The 19,058-nt window shown below is 42.8% G+C and overlaps 1 protein-coding gene across 2 annotated transcripts in view; it reads right to left on the reverse strand.

The window, feature by feature from the left end:
- Positions 1 to 2,303: 2,303 nt before the first annotated feature.
- The window catches only part of LOC147429950 (uncharacterized), a 66,769-nt gene continuing 50,014 nt past the window's right edge, over positions 2,304 to 19,058 (reverse strand). Inside the window, exons 4-18 of one of the 2 annotated variants that reach the window (XM_086496134.1) lie at positions 7,928 to 7,970; positions 7,540 to 7,721; positions 7,269 to 7,455; positions 6,991 to 7,062; positions 6,574 to 6,618; positions 6,405 to 6,484; positions 5,538 to 5,602; positions 5,387 to 5,453; positions 5,109 to 5,222; positions 4,883 to 4,956; positions 4,703 to 4,800; positions 4,034 to 4,099; positions 3,210 to 3,278; positions 3,068 to 3,121; positions 2,304 to 2,673 (exon numbers count right to left, since the gene is read on the reverse strand). In XM_086496134.1, coding sequence (XP_086352260.1) covers positions 2,605 to 2,673; positions 3,068 to 3,121; positions 3,210 to 3,278; positions 4,034 to 4,099; positions 4,703 to 4,800; positions 4,883 to 4,956; positions 5,109 to 5,222; positions 5,387 to 5,453; positions 5,538 to 5,602; positions 6,405 to 6,484; positions 6,574 to 6,618; positions 6,991 to 7,062; positions 7,269 to 7,455; positions 7,540 to 7,721; positions 7,928 to 7,970 — 1,285 coding nt within the window. In that variant the 3' untranslated portion in view covers positions 2,304 to 2,604. Of the gene's footprint in view, positions 2,674 to 3,067; positions 3,122 to 3,209; positions 3,279 to 4,033; positions 4,100 to 4,702; positions 4,801 to 4,882; positions 4,957 to 5,108; positions 5,223 to 5,386; positions 5,454 to 5,537; positions 5,603 to 6,404; positions 6,485 to 6,573; positions 6,619 to 6,990; positions 7,063 to 7,268; positions 7,456 to 7,539; positions 7,722 to 7,927; positions 7,991 to 19,058 lie in introns of both variants that reach the window. The other variant, XM_086496135.1, reaches the window with a different exon arrangement.

The following is a 19,058-nucleotide window of genomic DNA, read 5'->3' on the forward strand; positions in this document are numbered from 1 at the left end:
TATCTATAGAGCTTAGATTATGAATCTCTCTTCTCAATATAAAATAGAAGAACTTGACAAAGCATTGAAGCTAGGGAGATCGAGACGCCCAAGACTGATGAGAGGAGCTTCACAGCATCGATAGAGACTACAATAGAGGATTCGAGCCATACTGTCTCGAGATCTAGAGTGCCGATGAGGATGGATTCACCACCCACTATATCACCCTCTTATTTTGGGCACCCATGGGATTAGTGATCATACATATCCCACACAGTTCTAGCTAGTAGCACCTTTAGATTCTCTCTCCTTAGTATCTCTTTTTTGTACCCATACATGGCATCAAATTCACCAATTTGTAACAAATTAGTTTCATAGGGTATTTTGTCCTCTTGAAGACGTAAATATATCGTTTCGTTTCATCTCTCTCTCTCTCTCTCTCTCTCTCTCTCTCTCTCTCTCTCTCTCTCAAATGTCTTGTCTCTTTCTACCTCAATGATCTCTCTTCTCCACACATGTGCCTTGTTCTTGTATGTGGCATTGCAAATGTTCTAGATCGGACACCGGATCACAAGTTAGATTTTGTCTTCATCGCATCTTTCACCGCCTCCTTGGACACACATGGATGCCATTGGGACTTCTTAAATCAATGAATTTTGTCATGCTTGATAAAAGAGCAAATGGGTTATTTTTTGCACTGATAGAGTGCTATCAATAAAGTGTTGAGGATTTGACGGCTTGATGGCACTCACCTTGTAAACACTTAGCAACACTCCTTTGATATATAACCAACTTCATCAAGATGGTTGACTGTACGTTCCAAAGGTACATATATTTGCTTTATACCAATATCAATTATAGCATTTATAGAGATAAACTTTGATGGAGCAACTTAATCAATCAAGCAGACAATTTTGAGAAATAAACCTTTCCATGATTTTAAAAAAAAAGGTTTGATTGAAAGTAGGAAAGTTCATAGTACAAGCCATAAAAATGACAATAACCAAAAGTGTTGATTCAATAGATAGAAATTATAATAAGATAAACTCACAAGAGATTAAGTTTATATAATAAATGAAGTCTAACATAATTATAGATTTAATTAAATAATAATAAAACTATATTTTTAATTTTTTTACAACCCCCTCTTCTCTCTGTCTAACTCCCTTGACCTTGTCTCTCTAAAGCCCTCTTCACCATCTCCTCACTCTTTCATGTTCTCTCTATAATCCCCTTTCCCTCTCTCACTAAATCCCTCTTCCCTCCCTCAGTGTTTCTCCCTCTAACCTCTCTCTCTCTCTCTCTCTCTCTCTCTCTGAGGTTTCAGACGACATTAAAATTCTCTTCTCGGGTAAACTCCTCTGAGTCATTTTGAGCTACCTCTGTTACAACCTCTTTTGAGCAATTTATCTCGCATCTCAAGAGTCATATCGTAGGTAAGTTTATCTTGCAGCTCAAGACTCATTAGTTCCACCTACGTGCAGGAGCCGGGGGGGGGGGGGGGATTGTTGGCATATGCGTTTCTCCATCTAGGTGAGTAGGTCTCCACCAATGTGAAAACCTTGTCATACCAGCAGCGTTGTCATGAGCTTCCTACCTACAACTACATAAATCCCTCATCTCTCGTCCATTGTATCACACTGTCACACTACATACCTCCTCCATATCCTCACTCTCATCCTCTCATACTAGCATTATGATGTTTATACAATTGACATTATTTTCTATTGTGTCCGATCTTCGCTTCTAAGCTTGTTTTGGATGTATCCGTGCACATCGCTTCGCTTACTTCGTATCTAGAAGGGAATTTTGGCATTGTGCTTCTGTTTGTCCAAGGGGAAGGACTATAAATCACATTGTTCAGAGTCTCGTCTTGTGTATGTGTTCCATGCTTCACAAATCAAGGGTCAATCTCCCAAACATCCTCAATTGAAGGAATGCGATCCGCATTGTTATGGCCATTCAACTCAGAAGCCCTTAATCAAGGCAACATGCCTGACATTATGTAACTCTCTTCATGAATGGAAATCTAGTCTTCTTCAATCAAATGCCTCACCATTTCCTTCCATAGCTCTCCCTATTTCAACCCCCACATGCTGCAGCTTGGGACATTTAAGAAGATAGAAAGCTCGATCATAAAATAAAGAATTTAGACGAGTTTGTGACCATGTGGATGAGGAGATTGAGTACAAGCTGTTCATGAAGAACCAAGCCATCAGTCCAATGACAAACCCCCACAAAAATATACACATCACAGAATTTTGTCGTTGCGGCACCTAATAAAGAACTTCCATCACCAATCTTTACCCTGATGGACATCAACAGAAGAAAACATACAAACTTTTAAAACTTACAACGATTACTTCTTTAAAAGTATAGCTTCCGGTCTCATTACACCAGCATGCTTCAGTCCTTTTGATATGGACTATTGTCCTCAAGCTAAACCTTGATGGTATAAACTCTCAGAAAGCAGGGACAGTTTCAGGCCTGTTAACTACCGGATGTGGCCAGTGCATTGTGGCTATACTAGCTGAATAATGGCAGCTGTGCTGGAAGCCAAATAAATAAGGTATTAAACTAATTGCCAGATGAAATGGTTGTGTGACGGTAAAATGAGAGAGACAGCTATCTTTGAGGAGCCGTCTGCGAGTCGCCATCCTTTGTCATGGTCCAAAAAGCAGTAGTATATCGAGTCTAGACAAATAGAAAAACAAGAACAAACCAGCAACAGCGTGAAATTAGCATGAGTCGAACACAATGCTTGAAAACACAACCCATTCCCGTGCGTGCGTGTGTGTGACAGAGAGAGAGAGTGAGAGAGAGAGAGAGAAACAAGCTTTAACGTAGCAAGAGTTGAACACAAGAACAAGAAAGCGAGCTTGCTTTTCACCAAAAAACACTAAAAATCATAAAAAGCTAAAAATAACGTGAAGTGAAAGCACAACAGAATCCCGTGTGTGCATGTGTGCACATATACATACATATACTCAATAGTCTCATACACATATACATGTTTACATTTTTAACCCCCATCTTCTGGATGCATCAATCTCTAGAGATTCTATCAGCAAATTGTATGGTGATAAACCTGTATCATTGATTTCTGATTGGCTGTATATGTGGTTTCAATAGTTCTCTCTTTCTGCAACCAAATCCCCCACAGACAATGAGTGAAAAACATAAACAGGATATATATACAAAAGTTGAAAATTAAAGTTATGTGTTATTACCTGCATCTTAAGCCCGTAACGTAAGGCCACCTTTTTCACATCTTCTAGACTGATTTCAAGAGACATTTCCTGCAGTTACAAATCACAATTCAGTGGATTAAAGCTAAAGCCATCAATCAAAAAACTCCAAAGATATATTTGCAAAACTATCCCTTTGAACTAGTCGCATAACTTAGCCAGACTTGAGACAGTGGCTGTTTTGAGAATCTAGAACAGCTGATCCCAGAGATTTCGAGGCCGACACATAACAATCCTTTCTAAGTTAAAAAAATTTGGTTGCCCATAGTGCAAAGGCTGAGATAAATATACACTTAAAAAGTGCAAACCCCTTGTTGCCATCAAGCCACGGCGTAGACAGAAATACAAACTTCTTTTTGGGAAAAAACAGTACTGCACTTCTATGAGACTGCTTATCACCACTAAATCTATCTCCCTACAAATTCAACCTGTCATAAGTTTTCTATACCAAAATCAAGAGAACAGCTTTTGCCTAAAAGATCAGCTTTTGATTTGGACCTGTAGAACTTTCTTGAGAAATGTTCATTCAAAGGGGGAGAATTCAAACAAGGAAAACTACTCCGGGGTTCAGGTCTGCGAGCCATTAGTCTGAGCAAGAATCCACAAAATTGTTTTGCCAACAAAAGACCAAGGAGCATCAGCTTCTCAGAGATTTTTTAAAAACAAAAACAATACCTGCAATATTGGCTAAATTATGTAACATCCTTCACCAAAAAAAACACTGAATCATGGACTAGCAGAAGGTTGTAACCTTGATCGATCAAACGAGTTAGCCAAATGGCATGCAAGATAAGTTAGAAAACTACCTCTTCACCCGAGTAGCTTACAGCATCCGCAAAATGGTAAAGCAATGGGCCAAGATTAATCCACACCTGAAACAACCAAATTGACAAGGTATGATGAAAGTTGGCTAAACTCTCCAATAGATACTAGATATAAAAATAAAGTCTCGTGGCTGGATACAAAGCATAGATTGTGGCACAGGGCTTTGCACAAGAATTATGGCACCCTTTTGACATAAATTTTTGCACCCATATTATGAATTCTGTGTTCCAAATTCAGGCAGGAAGATACCAACAAAACTTTAAGTGAAAGAAGGCTGGGTGTGATTTTGGTCTTGCACTTCACAACTCTTTTTTACTCCCCAGCGACAAGGAAGATCCACACCAGCGAGCTGGTAGCAAATTTTGCTTTCCTGATGTTTGCCACGTATGCCGCTTAGCGAGCAAGGGCCATGGACCCTCAGACAAAGGCACGTATAGGAAGTACACATGACAAGTACGATACAAAGGGTATTAGAACAGCAGGGAATGATGACAAGAGTTTCCTGGAGGGCAATCAAGGGAAACAACTCCAAGCTCTAGCCACACAAACAGATGTTCGATTAATGGAAGTGCAAACCTTCACCCTTGGACTAACAGATTTGAGACTACTTAACTCAGTTTCAAGCCAGCTCGAATGGCAATTGAACTTACCCCCCCAGGTTTAAGGATCTTGGCTATAATTTCTATGTACTCAACAATGTTGTGAGCTGTATCAATGAAGAAACAGGTGACAACTGCATCCCACATTCCTGTTACAATACAAGGGCACAATTGTAAATAAAGATTTTGCATGCATGTGTGATGCATAAGCATTCAAAAAAGAAGTGGTACCCTCTTGACCCCTGTGACTGTATACTTCCACAAAGTCACCAGCACACATTGAGAAACCATCAGTTATTCCAGCACTGAAAAGATAAAGGGTGTTAAGAAAGCAATTTCTGAACAGATTAAAAGTTTATGCAATGAAAAAAATGTAGATGAGAAATAAAAGTTCAAATCATTGCTTAGTTCATGTGCAAATGGTAATTGAACTTGGGGGTTGTTTCTTAAAACCAACCTTCCAGGATGAAGGTCAGGAAAGTAAACAGGTTGCAATTGATTTTCATCACTTGTCATGTTGCAGTTGCTATGAATCCAAGGATAAATAACCCACTCCATAGGAGCTTGAGTGCTGCAGCCACATTATGAAAACAAGAATCAAATGAAAACAGGTGGAAAGGCGTAGCGCTGTAAATGATGTCTAATATATGAAATACTTGAAAAGCGAATGGTTTTATATTCTAAATTTGATCCTCCCCATAAATTGTCTTTGATGAATGGTGCAGTAGATCTTACTTGTTTAAAATAAAGCTTGAGCAAATCAACATATAATAAGAGAACTCATTGCCCTGGCATGCAAAACCTGGAACCAAAAAACAGCTAAATCAATCTGTTGTAATCTGAGCCATAGCTGAGTGCAAAGTTAGCCCTTCTCAATTTGACTTACCCAGGCAAGATATCTCACATGCCAACCGAGCAAGACCTGCACCAGGGACTACACAACAGGGAGGCCTGAAAACAAGGACAACTCTTAAATTTACACACTTAAGTATTGATTCTTTTCTGCTAGGGCTGATCAGCACATAGAAATCAGCGTGAATTCTCAAATACGACTCAGCTGTTGCATATTCAGAAATGATGGACAGTTACATGATTGACCCTCTCTGTGCATAAGCTTAGATAAGCTAGAAGATTCAAGGATATGTACATATTACTACTGCATCAAGTTGGATATTACAATCAAGAGATATGCCCTTGAATTTCAAACAATCAAGTATCTATGATGATTGTACAAAAGCCACGGTCACTAAAAGTCAGTAGTATGTCATGTGAATGGCCAGAAATGTTGCCTCGTAAAGATTGTAAAAACACTAAGTTATTCACAAAAAACTACATACAGCAGCAGCACCAATGCTTAATTTTTCAGGAATATAGGTTATTATGATTTATTAAACTCAAAAACCAGATAGCCATATGCAGTAAAGGAGTCAATGACAAAAGCGCAGGTTTCCACATATAATTTTTTATCACATGCTTCACCAAAAAGAAACCTTTTTTTCTCATAGATAGCAGCATCTTCAACAGCTTGCAAAGTATAATATAGCCCTGATAAGGCAATCCTGATTTGATTCTTCAATGTCATAAAGTGTCCTTCTAAAAGGCTTCAAAAACTTTAATTGTTCCCTGGCCAACTATATTCTTCGTTTCTCTTCCCTAAATATAAGGCAGATTTATCTTGCAAACAATCACCTAAACTTGAAGCAAAAATGACAAGAAGAAAAGAACCCGCTGCAGGGTAAAGTTTCTTACTGACCTCTCTTTAGATCTATTGGGAAAATAATAATTAAGCTCCTCCAAAATGGGCTTGTAACATTGGTCACGTTCAAAAGCCCCCTTCTCATAAGAACATAAAGAAAGACAACTTAAGTCCTGGAGTACACTTGTGGTATTTTCTATCAAACTAATTTGAGTGCATTGATTACCTCCTTGGTCCAATCTCGAACTATGTTACGTATGATACACCTCACCTGAAAATAGTAAAAGAGAAATCCATAAGTTTCCTCAATTCCTTCCGGGTGATGTTGTTAGTCTGGTGCTTTGAATAATGTGAGTGCAGCATCAAAAAACAGTGAACAAAAGAATGAGGAAAGTGGTGTATTGGAAGATATGCTTGGGCATAATAGTGAAAACTCATAGCTAACAAAAAAAACCACAGTAAATGGCTAATGTTGATTCAAACACCGAACTCAACTTCTGGCTGTGGTGGTTCAGAAAGCATCTGAAGGCAATCCCGAAATTAAGAACAACGGCATTATGGAACTAAAAAAGGGTCTCAGATTCAGCATCCCCCGAACATAACACTCAGAAGTGTACAGTCTTGAAGTGCATTTGGGATTTACCTTGTCAACATCTGCTGGAGGAACATGCAGTTGCAGTGAGGGGTCTTGAAAATCCATACCGCAGATGGAAATCTGTAGATAATGTCAAGTCAAAACCAGTCCCGTCCTTGAGTTTCATTTTCCAATAAGAAAACCATATATTATAAGAGAAAAAACGCTAGTGATTCTCCTGTAGCTTTTTACAGAGTGCAACTATTACAGCAAACAACAATTGGAGCCACAGCAAACTGCATGTGATTGAATAGTGCCAATGTGATGAGAATGCTGCATCAATCTACCTTCTTAATTTTGCTAAAAGATTTCTCAGGTTTAGCAATCTTATTAACATCTTCTAACCGTGCTTCGCCACCCTTCAACCTGTTGTCTATGCACCTGGAATCGTCCACGTTGTTCCCATCCTCACAACAAGAACTGCCTGAGCGCTGACCATTTTGTACTGCTCCATCAAGTTGAGCATCATTCTCTCTGAAAGCAAATAAAAGGGTCTCCTACTGAACATAGGTTGACTAGACAGCCAAGCTTTTCCAAAACAAACAAATAATGCATTACCTTGAAATGACAATCCCATTTTTGTCTGGCAAGCATGGGTAGCCATTGGCAACTCTATCTGTAGCTTCACATGTACTAGCCTGAGAAGTACAGTTGATGTCAAAAGAGGCTTCTCTGCCTCGTTTTATTGTTTCTTCACCTGTGTCATAATCTTGGGACATATCAAATGGAGAATCAAAGGCCTGTAACAAAATTCATAAGCACAGACATTGTGAGACTCTGTGACTTTGGAGGAAAAACACCTCGAGGGAACAATGAATGCAGAGAAGAAACACATTTACACTACGCAAAATGTTAGGTTCTGGATTGTTCCTAGCAGCTATTTGGAGCTTTAACATTACCCAGAAACAAACTCCTGAAAGATGGTTTACATACAAGGATTGCTTACCTGCAGCATGTTCAAAATGAAACGGAAATTTGCTGCACTGCACCTGAAAACAACCAGATAGAACTGTGCAACATGTCAAAGGTATTTCAACCACTATAAACTTTCATGGCTATGAAGGCCTAATTCCTAGATAGATTGGCTCCTTCAAAAAGTATAATACCAAGTTTGTGTGGGCGTATATAGATCTAGACGAATTAGGAAAAGGCCCAATTCACCTAAAACTGAAAGAATGAGTTATAACTCATTTATGTAATCAAGAGAAAACTACCATTACCTCCATCATGCATAATATTAATCAAATACTGAGACAATGCCACTCAAGTGATCGGTGCCCTACAATGGGTGTAGAGCTAGGAATAACATATGCTCCAACAACCTCCCCGTACACAATCAAAGGGTGGTGTTCCACAATTCGTTTCTTCATTGTTTTGCTTCACATAGGCCAAGAGATACAAGTTCATTCATGGGCGTGGGGAGTTCTAGAAGAGGGGGTATCCAAAAAAGATGGGATTCCAGCTGTCGAAATTGTGTGCATATATATCTGTGCGGTATTCAACCTGCCTCAATTGTTCTGCTCCACCGCAGAGAAAGCAATTTCTTGGAAGCCCAATAAAGATATTCTCTGCCTAGTATCACCATCATTAATAGTCGGGGGGAGAAATGAAATGAAATGAAATGTTATATTAACGTCTTCAAAAGGCCAAAGTGACCTATGAGACCAGAAAGTTACAATGAGGTGGATCTGATACAAAGTCAGAGTAACAAAATAACAACAATACAAACCAAAGATATATACTACGGGGTCCTAGACTGGTCGATGTGAACTAAGCAAAATGGGCGGCTTGCTGGGATAGCTGAATCACAAGAGATCTAGCATCGGTCGTTGGCGGATCTCATCAATCTCCTCCATGGTGAGAAGTCTGACCGGGCGTCGTGCATGCCGGGCCAGAGTGCTCCGAATCTTCTGACGTAGCCTCTGTTGATGCTGTGTCGTCCTCCGCAGTCGTGGGCGTCTGGATTTCCCCAGCTCAGTCGATCAGTGTACCTCTGGTGTGAGACGAGAGGGAGCTCTGCTGTGGGAGTGGCTCCTGCAGCTGTCCCGTGTCTGCTCTGAAGAAGTCTGTGATCCGTCTTTGAGACTGGCTAGCCTTGCCACTCATGAGGCTATCTCTTTGTCTGCGCAGCTCGAGCAAGAACAAACCCAGGCATCTCTGATCCTCGTACCCCATGATTCTTGAGTGTGGTCCAAAACCCTCTTTGAACAAGCAATGGAAGCGGCCTCGTATCTCGTAGTAGACGGGGCAGCAGCATGTGTAGTGCAACTCTGTCTCAGGCTCCATGTCACACAAGGGGCATGTCCTGGCCTCTGCTGGTACTCCGCTGTATCTCCCAGTCTCAATCCATAGCTGGTGAGAAGATGTGCTTAACTGGCCAATAGCACATCGTATCCCATGAGACAAGTGGGTGTCCATTTATCTGGGTCTCGTCACAAAACCATCCTCCGTAATCTGGAGAAGATGGTCTCTGTAGAAAGCCATCTTCGTGCCCAATTCCTGTGCTGGCTGTATCCATGTCCTCCTGGCGTCTAGCTGGGTCAGGTCCTGGCAGATGAGCTTGGTGATCTCTGACTGTGTAAGAGTGAGAGATGGTGCATACAATGAGTACTGGAATGGTGGCAGCCTTTCTATGCTGAACCCATGCGCCTGAAACCATGATGCCATCTCCCCATACCAGCATGTTGTATCTCCTTGCATGGCTAGCTGTCGAGAGGACTCAAGTGCAATGTGAGCATATCTGTCTCTAGGAAGTTCCCATGTGCGGTTTATGAAGGAGACTGATCTGGTGAGCGCCTCAACCACTAGTGGGGGGGCCGCTAGCTCTGCTCGGATAATGACCCGTGGTATTGATGCCTTGGCTCTAATGAGCCGCAAGATCATAGAGACGAGAGGTTTCTCCATGTTCCCCCATCCATCAGTGCGACCCGGCCTCCCGTGGTGATCCAATGAAGGTCCCCATATCTCAGCTCCATAGAGCAATGCAGAAGCCACCAAAGTGTCAAAGAGCCAGAGCTTCGTCCGGGGCTCCTGAAACTGAACCTGCGAACACATCCTCTCCAATCTACCCAATGCTGCGTGGGCTCTAGTCAGTCTAGTCTCTGCTGCTCTTCTAAGTGAGAATGCAGTTCCGCTAAAAACCACTCCAAGGTAAGTGTAAGTATCTGTGTACTCCACAGTCTCCTGGCCGTATGTGAATGTAGGTGCTGACCTCCTGATCCACTGTGGGGTGGTATTAAACACCATCAACTTGGTTTTACCAAGGTTGACAGACAAACCACTCTCATGGGCAAACCTATGCAAAGCATCCAATTGACGTTGCATTCCCTCTGGAGATTCGGAGATCAACACAATATCATCAGCATATAACAAAAGTGGAATCCATGTCCCTGCCAACTGTGCACCTCTATCACCATCGCTCTCAATGTAGTCAGAAACCTCATCCACATACATACCGAAAAGAGTAGGAGAGAGCAGGCAACCCTGCTTCACCCCAATAGTGGAGTGAACCGGTGTAGAAAGTCCCTCAGGGGTGAGTACATGCCCTACCATTGATTTGTATAATGCCATGATCCCCCAAATGAGCTCTGTGGGTACTCCCATCTCCTGTAATCTGCGCATCACTCTAGCTCTGGGTACTGTGTCAAAAGCTTTGCGAAAGTCCACAAAGCTACAATAGATCCGTCTCCCATGAGATCTGCCCTCCTCGATGATGGCCCTGAGTGTCAAGATATGGTCAAGAGTAGAGAAGCCTCTCCTGAACCCTGCCTGCCCAGCTGCACGCATTCCTTCCCTCTTTGCCCATCTACTCAATTGTTGCTCAAGAATGGATGCATACAACCGTGCCAGTGTGTGCCCAATCATGATAGTGCGATAATTCCCAGGCTCCATGGGGTCTCCTGACTTGAAGATAGGTACATTCGTAGATAGGCTCCAAGTGTCGGGTAGGCCCTCACTGTAACTAAGTCAGACTTTGTAAATAATTAATTTATTTACGAGAAAAGAATTATCTAATTAGTTGTGTGCACACCAGAATAGACCTAGCAGTTCTAAGGCCTCAGGTGAGCCTAAATGCGGGCTAGAACACCTCAGAGGGACCTTAGCAGAAATTACCCTGAAGCCCTAGTGATTGGGAAATCGGGTCTTCAGAAAGGGGTAAGCAGTAGCCTCAGATTTTAGGCTCAGAAAAATACGCACGTCAGTACAAGCACATGAATGAGATGGGGTCCTTAGAACAGTGACCCTAAGGCTAATAAAGCTAATAAAGCCTTAGGGTAAATTTTGTGAAATTAAATTTAACGGTCCGTGCCCGGGCGGGCGGCCGGACAAGTGTGAACAGGTAAAGGTGGTGCAGTGCCCGTGCGGCATTGCGCCGGCAGACCTTTGGTGTTCTCATAAAAGAATCATTGGTAGCAGTTGTTAGTTAGTTGCACATTCTAAATTAATGAGCTAGAAGTTTTTAAAGTCAAAACTTGAATGGTTTTTAAGTTTTTAAAGTAAGTGTGCCAAGTGGCACACTTACCAATGCAAACTAACTCTCTCTCACTCTCACTCTCACCCTCTCTCTCTTCCTAGCGCCCCCTCTCCCTGATGGCTATTTAGGAGCCCCCCCTCCCCCATTTTCAGGGCTGGCAGTGCACCTACCCCCCCTAATGTGAGCGTGCTCTACGCGGTGGAGCCCTCCATTGAAGCTTGAGAGCAGCCCCTTGCGACATATGTGGTAGCCTTGTGCTCCCATTGTCAAGAACAAGGGATCTCACAGTCATAGACACCTTCTGGTGAAGTTTCATCGCGAGAAGCTGTCGTAGACGCTCTCTTAGCACAGTGCGGCTGCTGTAATTCTCTGTTTTCAGCCTCTAATTACCTCGATTAGGGCTGTTTTCAGCAAATCAGCCATAGAAATTCTCTTCTCTTTCCTTATCCTAAGTCTACACCAAGTTTGGCGCGATTCCATCGCGAAGAAGACCTCTGTTTCGACGTAGGGGTGTGCACAGGTAAGAATTTCAGGTTATGTACAGAAAATTACAGCAAGCATGTGCGTGTGCATTTTGCTTGTTTTCTCTTTTGTGTTCGATGCATGAATGAATGAGCATGAAGGCAATACATAACGGAAGATGGACTCTCCTCTGTGAGAGCTTCCGATGAGCTGTTTTGGAAGATAGACTCTCTTTTCGAGAGCTTCCAACCAGTCTCGCAGAAGATGGGAAATCCCCTAAGCAGAAAGAAAGTGGAAACACTTTCTCAGTCAGTAGTCAGAACAGAACAGAAGAAAGAATAGAGGACGGACGTATGCCCCGTTCCTGTGCTTGTAAAGATTCTCCCTTAGTAATAAAGATATTCTCTTTATGGGGGGGGACCAGCCCATCTTCTGGTCCCCAATGAAGTGTCAAGTTTTCTCGCTCCCTCTAATTCTCTTGAGTATTTTGAAGTGCAATTAAACGTCAGTTTACGCTTCCGTATTTTTGTGACAGTGGTATCAGAGCAAGGTCCTCTCTCTCTTCCTGAAGGGATTGACGACTCTTGGCAGACTGCAGAAATGGGAGGACGCGAGATAGAGTTCTCTCTCCTTCAACAGCAGGTGGAAGAGTTGCAGAAAGCTCTCTCCCATCCAGAAGTCCAAAAGATTCTCCATACTCTTGAAAAAGGGAAGGAGAAAATGCCGATGGGGTTAGGAGAAATTCCGCAGAACCCAAAGGCGCCACAACCAAGAAAAGATCCTTTGATTGGAACTTCCCGCATGCACGAGAGGCAGAAGAAATCTCCAGAACGTCATGTGCGGTTTAATCCAAAAGTTCAAGAGCAGGATCCCCCTGATTCCCCTCAGTTCTCTTTCATGAAGGATCTGGAAGACATAGTCTCTCCGGAAGACATGTTTCTCGACGATCCGTCGCAGCAAGAAGTACATTCAAGGGAAAGGACTCCTGTCCCCAAGGAGTCTAAGCATCGAAAGAAGGAGCACCATAAGAAGAAGCACCACAGGCAGAAAACATTCAAGTCGGGAGATAAAGATGTGAAATTCGACACCTACAATGGACGGCGTGATAATGACAAAGCTTTAGCTTTCATCCGCCAATTTGAAGTTGCATTTGCTGAAGGGAATTTTAAAGAAAGATCCAAGCTTCGCCATGTTAGTTTGTACCTGAAAGGCACCGCAAGCAATTGGTGGTTAACCCTTATCCTGGAAGAACGCAAACCCCAAGATTGGACCGCTTTCAAGAAGGAGTTCTACGCACAGTTCCTTCCTCCAGACTATGAGGAAGAGGTAAAGAAAGAATGGGATCGACTTTCACAGTCAGAGAACGAAACCGTTCCACGCTATGTGGATAGGTTTTGGGACGTTCTCTTGAAAGTCACTCCATTCAAGAAGATTGACGATTCGGAGAAGATGCACAAGTTTGAAGCAGGTTTGCATGAAGCCTTGCAAAAGGCTATGAAGCTTTACCCTCGAGGTAACTTGCAGATACTTATGGAATCAGCCCGCATAGCTGATGGAATACATGACAAGGGTACTCCCAGGAAGATGGAGCAAAGCACTTACCATGCTAAGCAGAAGGCTCTCCATGAGCAGCCTACCTCTTCTACTTCTTCTCAAAAGAAGAAAAGAACCGCCTCCGAAGCAGAAGCAAAGCCAAATCAGCCCAAGAAAGGGAGATATCTCTCTCCTGCTGAGTTGCGAACATACATTAGTGAAGGAAGATGCTTCAAGTGCGGACAAGTTGGTCATATGAAGGGTGACTGTCCAACCAAACCTCCACAACCACCCTCCTCCAATGCAGTCCCAGATGTACAGGGAAATACAACCAAGGATGGAAAAGAAAGAGCTCTTCTCAAAGCATGGGGTAGTATCAACAACCAGCGGGCTCTTATTTTGTTTGACCCTGGTAGTACAGACAACTTCATCTCTACCCAGCTAGCTGACGACCTGAACTTGCAACCCAATCGTTTTGGAGTCTCTATTCAAGCGCAATCAGCTTTCAAAGGGCAGAACTCAAACTCTACTCCAATCATAGGGAAGTTGAATCTAAAGGTCGACGACTACAAGGATCAAGAGTCTTTCTTACTAGCTTCACTTGAAGGATGCGATGTTATCTTGGGAATGCCTTGGCACTACAAGATGCATCCCATTCCTGACTATGTTCAGAAAACCTTATCTTTTGCTCATAAAGGAAAGGAGTATCTTGTACTTGCAGATGCAGGTGATTGGCGTATTCCTATCGCCAACCACATTGCCATCAAGAAAGAAATGAAAAAGTGTGTTTCAGCATACTTGATTTTTGCGAGAGAGAGAGAGATGTGTCTGTTTCACAACTTTCTTCCTCTTTAGAGCAAAAAAGACTTAAGTTAATAGAAAGATATAAAGATTGTTTTCCAGATGAACTTCCAAATGAACTCCCACCTTCGCGACCTGAGGATCATACCATTGATTTGATCCCAGAAAGTTCTCCTCCAAATCAGCCCCCTTATCGAGTTAGTCTAATGCAGCAAGAGGAAATTCTCAAGCAGGTTAACGAACTTTTGGAGAAAAGCTTAATAAGGCCTAGTACTTCTCCATATTGTTCACCTGTCTTGCTGGTACAGAAAAAGGATGGCACATTCCGCATGTGCATAGACTATAGATCTCTAAACAAGATCACAATCAAGAATCGATTTCCAATCCCTCGGATTGACGACATTCTTGACAAGTTACAAGGAGCAAGTGTCTTTAGTCGTATAGACTTGAAGAGCGGTTATCATCAAATCCGCATAGCTCCTCAGGATGTGCATAAGACTTCATTTAGAACAACCTTCGGGTTGTATGAATTCTTAGTGATGCCTTTTGGACTCACTAATGCACCAGCTACATTCAACAGAATGATGGATAGAATCTTCCATTCATATAGAAGTTTTACAGGCGTTTTCTTTGATGACGTCTTAATCTTCTCAGAGACGGAAGACGAACACTATAAGCATCTCGCCTTAGTGTTTGAAGAATTACGCAAACACAAGTTATTTGTGAATGCTAAGAAGAGTGAGTTCTTTTTAAAAGAAATCCACTATTTGGGCCATATAGTATCTCACAACCAGGTGAGAATGGACCCTGAAAAGATTCAAGCAGTTGTAGAATGGCCTACACCAACTACAGTACATGATGTACGAAGTTTCCTTGGCCTCTGTTCTTATTATCGGCGTTTCATTCGAGCTTTTGCCGCGATAGCAGGTCCCCTCCATGACCTGACAAAGAAGCGGATTCCATTCCATTAGGGCTCTGGACAAAAACAAGCTTTCGAAAAGCTTAAGTATCTACTCAGTCACGGACCCGTTCTCAACGTCCCTGATCTTCGCAAACCTTTCGAGGTATACTGCGATGCATCTGGAGATTGTGTAGGAGCAGTTCTGAACCAAGAGGGTCACGCGATAGCCTATGAAAGTCGGCGCCTTAAAGATGCAGAGTTGCATGCCTCCATATACGAAAAAGAGCTAATGGCAGTAATTCATGCTCTTTCCATTTGGAAACACTATCTATTAGGAGCTGATTTTATTATCAAGACAGATCATCAAAGTCTTCGCTACTTTCTCACACAGAGAAAGTTATCAGAAAAGCATATGAGATGGGCCAACTTTCTTTCAATGTTTCATTTTCAGATTTTACACACTTCTGGAACAAAGAATGCAGTTGCAGATGCTCTCTCCAGGCGTCCAAAGATCAACGCACTCACAACAATTTATCATGAGGAACTAGAATCTCTCAGCGAGATGTATCCTCAAGATCCAGACTTCGCCACAATTTGGGCAGATCTTCAAGCTGGTCACTCAAAGCCACCTTATTCTATCAGGGATAATACACTCTATCGTCAACAAGCAATATGCATAGCTCAGCCCTTACGACAAAAGGTGATGGATGAAGCACATAATTCTCCTTATGCCGGGCATCGGGGAATTGCTTCCACCACTAGTGCCCTCGAAAGGTATTTCTTTTGGCCAACACTCCGTGCGGACATTGAAAAACATGTACGTGAGTGTTTAGTATGCCAAAAAGTGAAATATGACAGACATAAAGTTTATGGCAAGCTTCAGCCGCTCCCTGTGCCTAACACGCCATGGGAAAGTATTGCCATGGATTTTATTACGGATCTTCCTCGATCCAAGAATGGAAATGATGCAATCTGGACTATAGTAGACAGATTCAGTAAGCAAGCCCATTTCCTTCCAGTAAAGAAGACGATCAAAGCTGATCACATGGCTAGAATATTTCTAGCTCAGATTTTTAAACACCATGGATTGCCAAAGACTATTGTGAGCGACAGAGATCCCCGCATGACTAGTCTATTTTGGCAGGCATTGTTTGAAAACTTGGGAACTAAGCTTGATTTTTCATCAGCTTATCACCCTCAAACAGATGGTCAAAGCAAAATCGCTAATGCCACTGTTTTAGATCTCCTCAAGTGCTATGTTTCGGAACGACAATCCGAATGGGAACAATACTTACCAATAGTTGAGTTTGCGTATAATAATACCATACATTCCTCAACTGGTAAAGCCCCCTTCGAAATTATTTACGGGAAGCCACTCTTACTTCCTATTATGGTGACCAAAGAACACATCTTCGCCGCAGATGAATTTGTGCGCAATATTGATATTGCCCATCAACAAGTAAAGCAAGCGATTCTTCGTACTCAAGAGCAACAGAAGAGAAAAGCAGACAAGCACAAAAGGAATCTCAATCTTGAAAAAGGACAATATGTCTTGCTTCGGTTTGAGAAAGCTAGATTGAAAAAGCGGGTCGGCAAAGGGAAAGTTGTCAAACTTTCCCATAGATTCTACGGCCCTTTCAAAATTACAGATAAAGTCAATGATGTGACTTTCAGATTGGATTTGCCTTCTCACTGGCGCATCCACAATGCTTTTCATGTCAGTCTCCTCCGACCATATGTTGGACCTCCTCCAGTGGCGCCAGTACAAGAAGATCCTCCAGAAGTCGAAGAGGAGGAAATCCTTCAACCTGAACAGATAATACACCACTCGGAGAGACAACTCAAGTCGGGGAGTCTACATCGAAAGTATTTAGTCAAGTTCAAGAATTACACTCCTTTAGATGCAAAGTGGATGACTGAGTCCGATCTCAAGGACTACCCTGACATCTTGCACAGTTATGTTGACGCTCTACAGTTGAGGTCAACTGTTTAGAACCAAGAGGGATGTAACTAAGTCAGACTTTGTAAATAATTAATTTATTTACGAGAAAAGAATTATCTAATTAGTTGTGTGCACACCAGAATAGACCTAGCAGTTCTAAGGCCTCAGGTGAGCCTAAATGCGGGCTAGAACACCTCAGAGGGACCTTAGCAGAAATTACCCTGAAGCCCTAGTGATTGGGAAATCGGGTCTTCAGAAAGGGGTAAGCAGTAGCCTCAGATTTTAGGCTCAGAAAAATACGCGCGTCAGTACAAGCACATGAATGAGATGGGGTCCTTAGAACAGTGACCCTAAGGCTAATAAAGCTAATAAAGCCTTAGGGTAAATTTTATGAAATTAAATTTAACGGTCCGTGCCCGGGCGGACGGCCGGACAAGTGTGAACAGGTAAAGGTGGTGCAGTGCCCGTGCGGCATTGCGCCGGCAGACCTTTGGTGTTCTCATAAAAGAATCATTGGTAGCAGTTGTTAGTTAGTTGCACATTCTTAATTAATGAGCTAGAAGTTTTTAAAGTCAAAACTTGAATGGTTTTTAAGTTTTTAAAGTAAGTGTGCCAAGTGGCACACTTACCAATGCAAACTAACTCTCTCTCACTCTCACTCTCACCCTCTCTCTCTTCCTAGCGCCCCCTCTCCCTGATGGCTATTTCGGAGCCCCCCCTCCCCCATTTTCAGGGCTGGCAGTGCACCTACCCCCCCTAATGTGAGCGTGCTCTACGCGGTGGAGCCCTCCATTGAAGCTTGAGAGCAGTCCCTTGCGACATATGTGGTAGCCTTGTGCTCCCATTGTCAAGAACAAGGGATCTCACAGTCATAGACACCTTCTGGTGAAGTTTCATCGCGAGAAGCTGCCGTAGACGCTCTCTTAGCAGAGTGCGGCTGCTGTAATTCTCTGTTTTCAGCCCCTAATTACCTCGATTAGGGCTGTTTTCAGCAAATCAGCCATAGAAATTCTCTTCTCTTTCCTTATCCTAAGTCTACACCAAGTTTGGCGCGATTCCATCGCGAAGAAGACCTCTGTTTCGACGTAGGGGTGTGCACAGGTAAGAATTTCAGGTTATGTACAGAAAATTACAGCAAGCATGTGCGTGTGCATTTTGCTTGTTTTCTCTTTTGTGTTCGATGCATGAATGAATGAGCATGAAGGCAATACATAACGGAAGATGGACTCTCCTCTGTGAGAGCTTCCGATGAGCTGTTTTGGAAGATAGACTCTCTTTTCGAGAGCTTCCAACCAGTCTCGCAGAAGATGGGAAATCCCCTAAGCAGAAAGAAAGTGGAAACACTTTCTCAGTCAGTAGTCAAAACAGAACAGAAGAAAGAATAGAGGACGGGCGTATGCCCCGTTCCTGTGCTTGTAAAGATTCTCCCTTAGTAATAAAGATATTCTCTTTATGGGGGGGGACCAGCCCATCTTCTGGTCCCCAATGACGTGTCAAGTTTTCTCGCTCCCTCTAATTCTCTCGAGTATTTTGAAGTGCAATTAAACGTCAGTTTACGCTTCCGTATTTTTGTGACACTCACACATGGCACGGTTAAACATAGCTGCTAGAAGCTCTGCTAGTAGGTCTTTGGCATGCATGAAATGCTCAGCGACTAAGCCATCATGATCATATGCTCTCCCAGTCCTCATCCTCTCAATGGCTTTCTTCACCATCTCAGCGGTGAAAAAAGCACATGTGTGTGGGCATGGATCGGGGGGGTTGGGAAGGGGGGGCTGTTTAGGTATAGTGTACAAGGATGATGCGTACTGACCCCAGGTCTCTATGGAGGTAACAGCAAGGGGAGGGGACTGCTCATGAAAGAGCCGCCACGCCGCACGCGAGTCCTGACTCAAGAATAGCTAGTATAGATCTTGCTCGAGTCGAGCCAAAAAAGCCCTCTTCTTCCGCCGCACCAGGCATCG

Source organism: Adiantum capillus-veneris, chromosome 22, assembly GCF_014529385.1.
Source record: "Adiantum capillus-veneris isolate H3 chromosome 22, ASM1452938v2, whole genome shotgun sequence".
NCBI lineage: Eukaryota > Viridiplantae > Streptophyta > Polypodiopsida > Polypodiales > Pteridaceae > Adiantum > Adiantum capillus-veneris.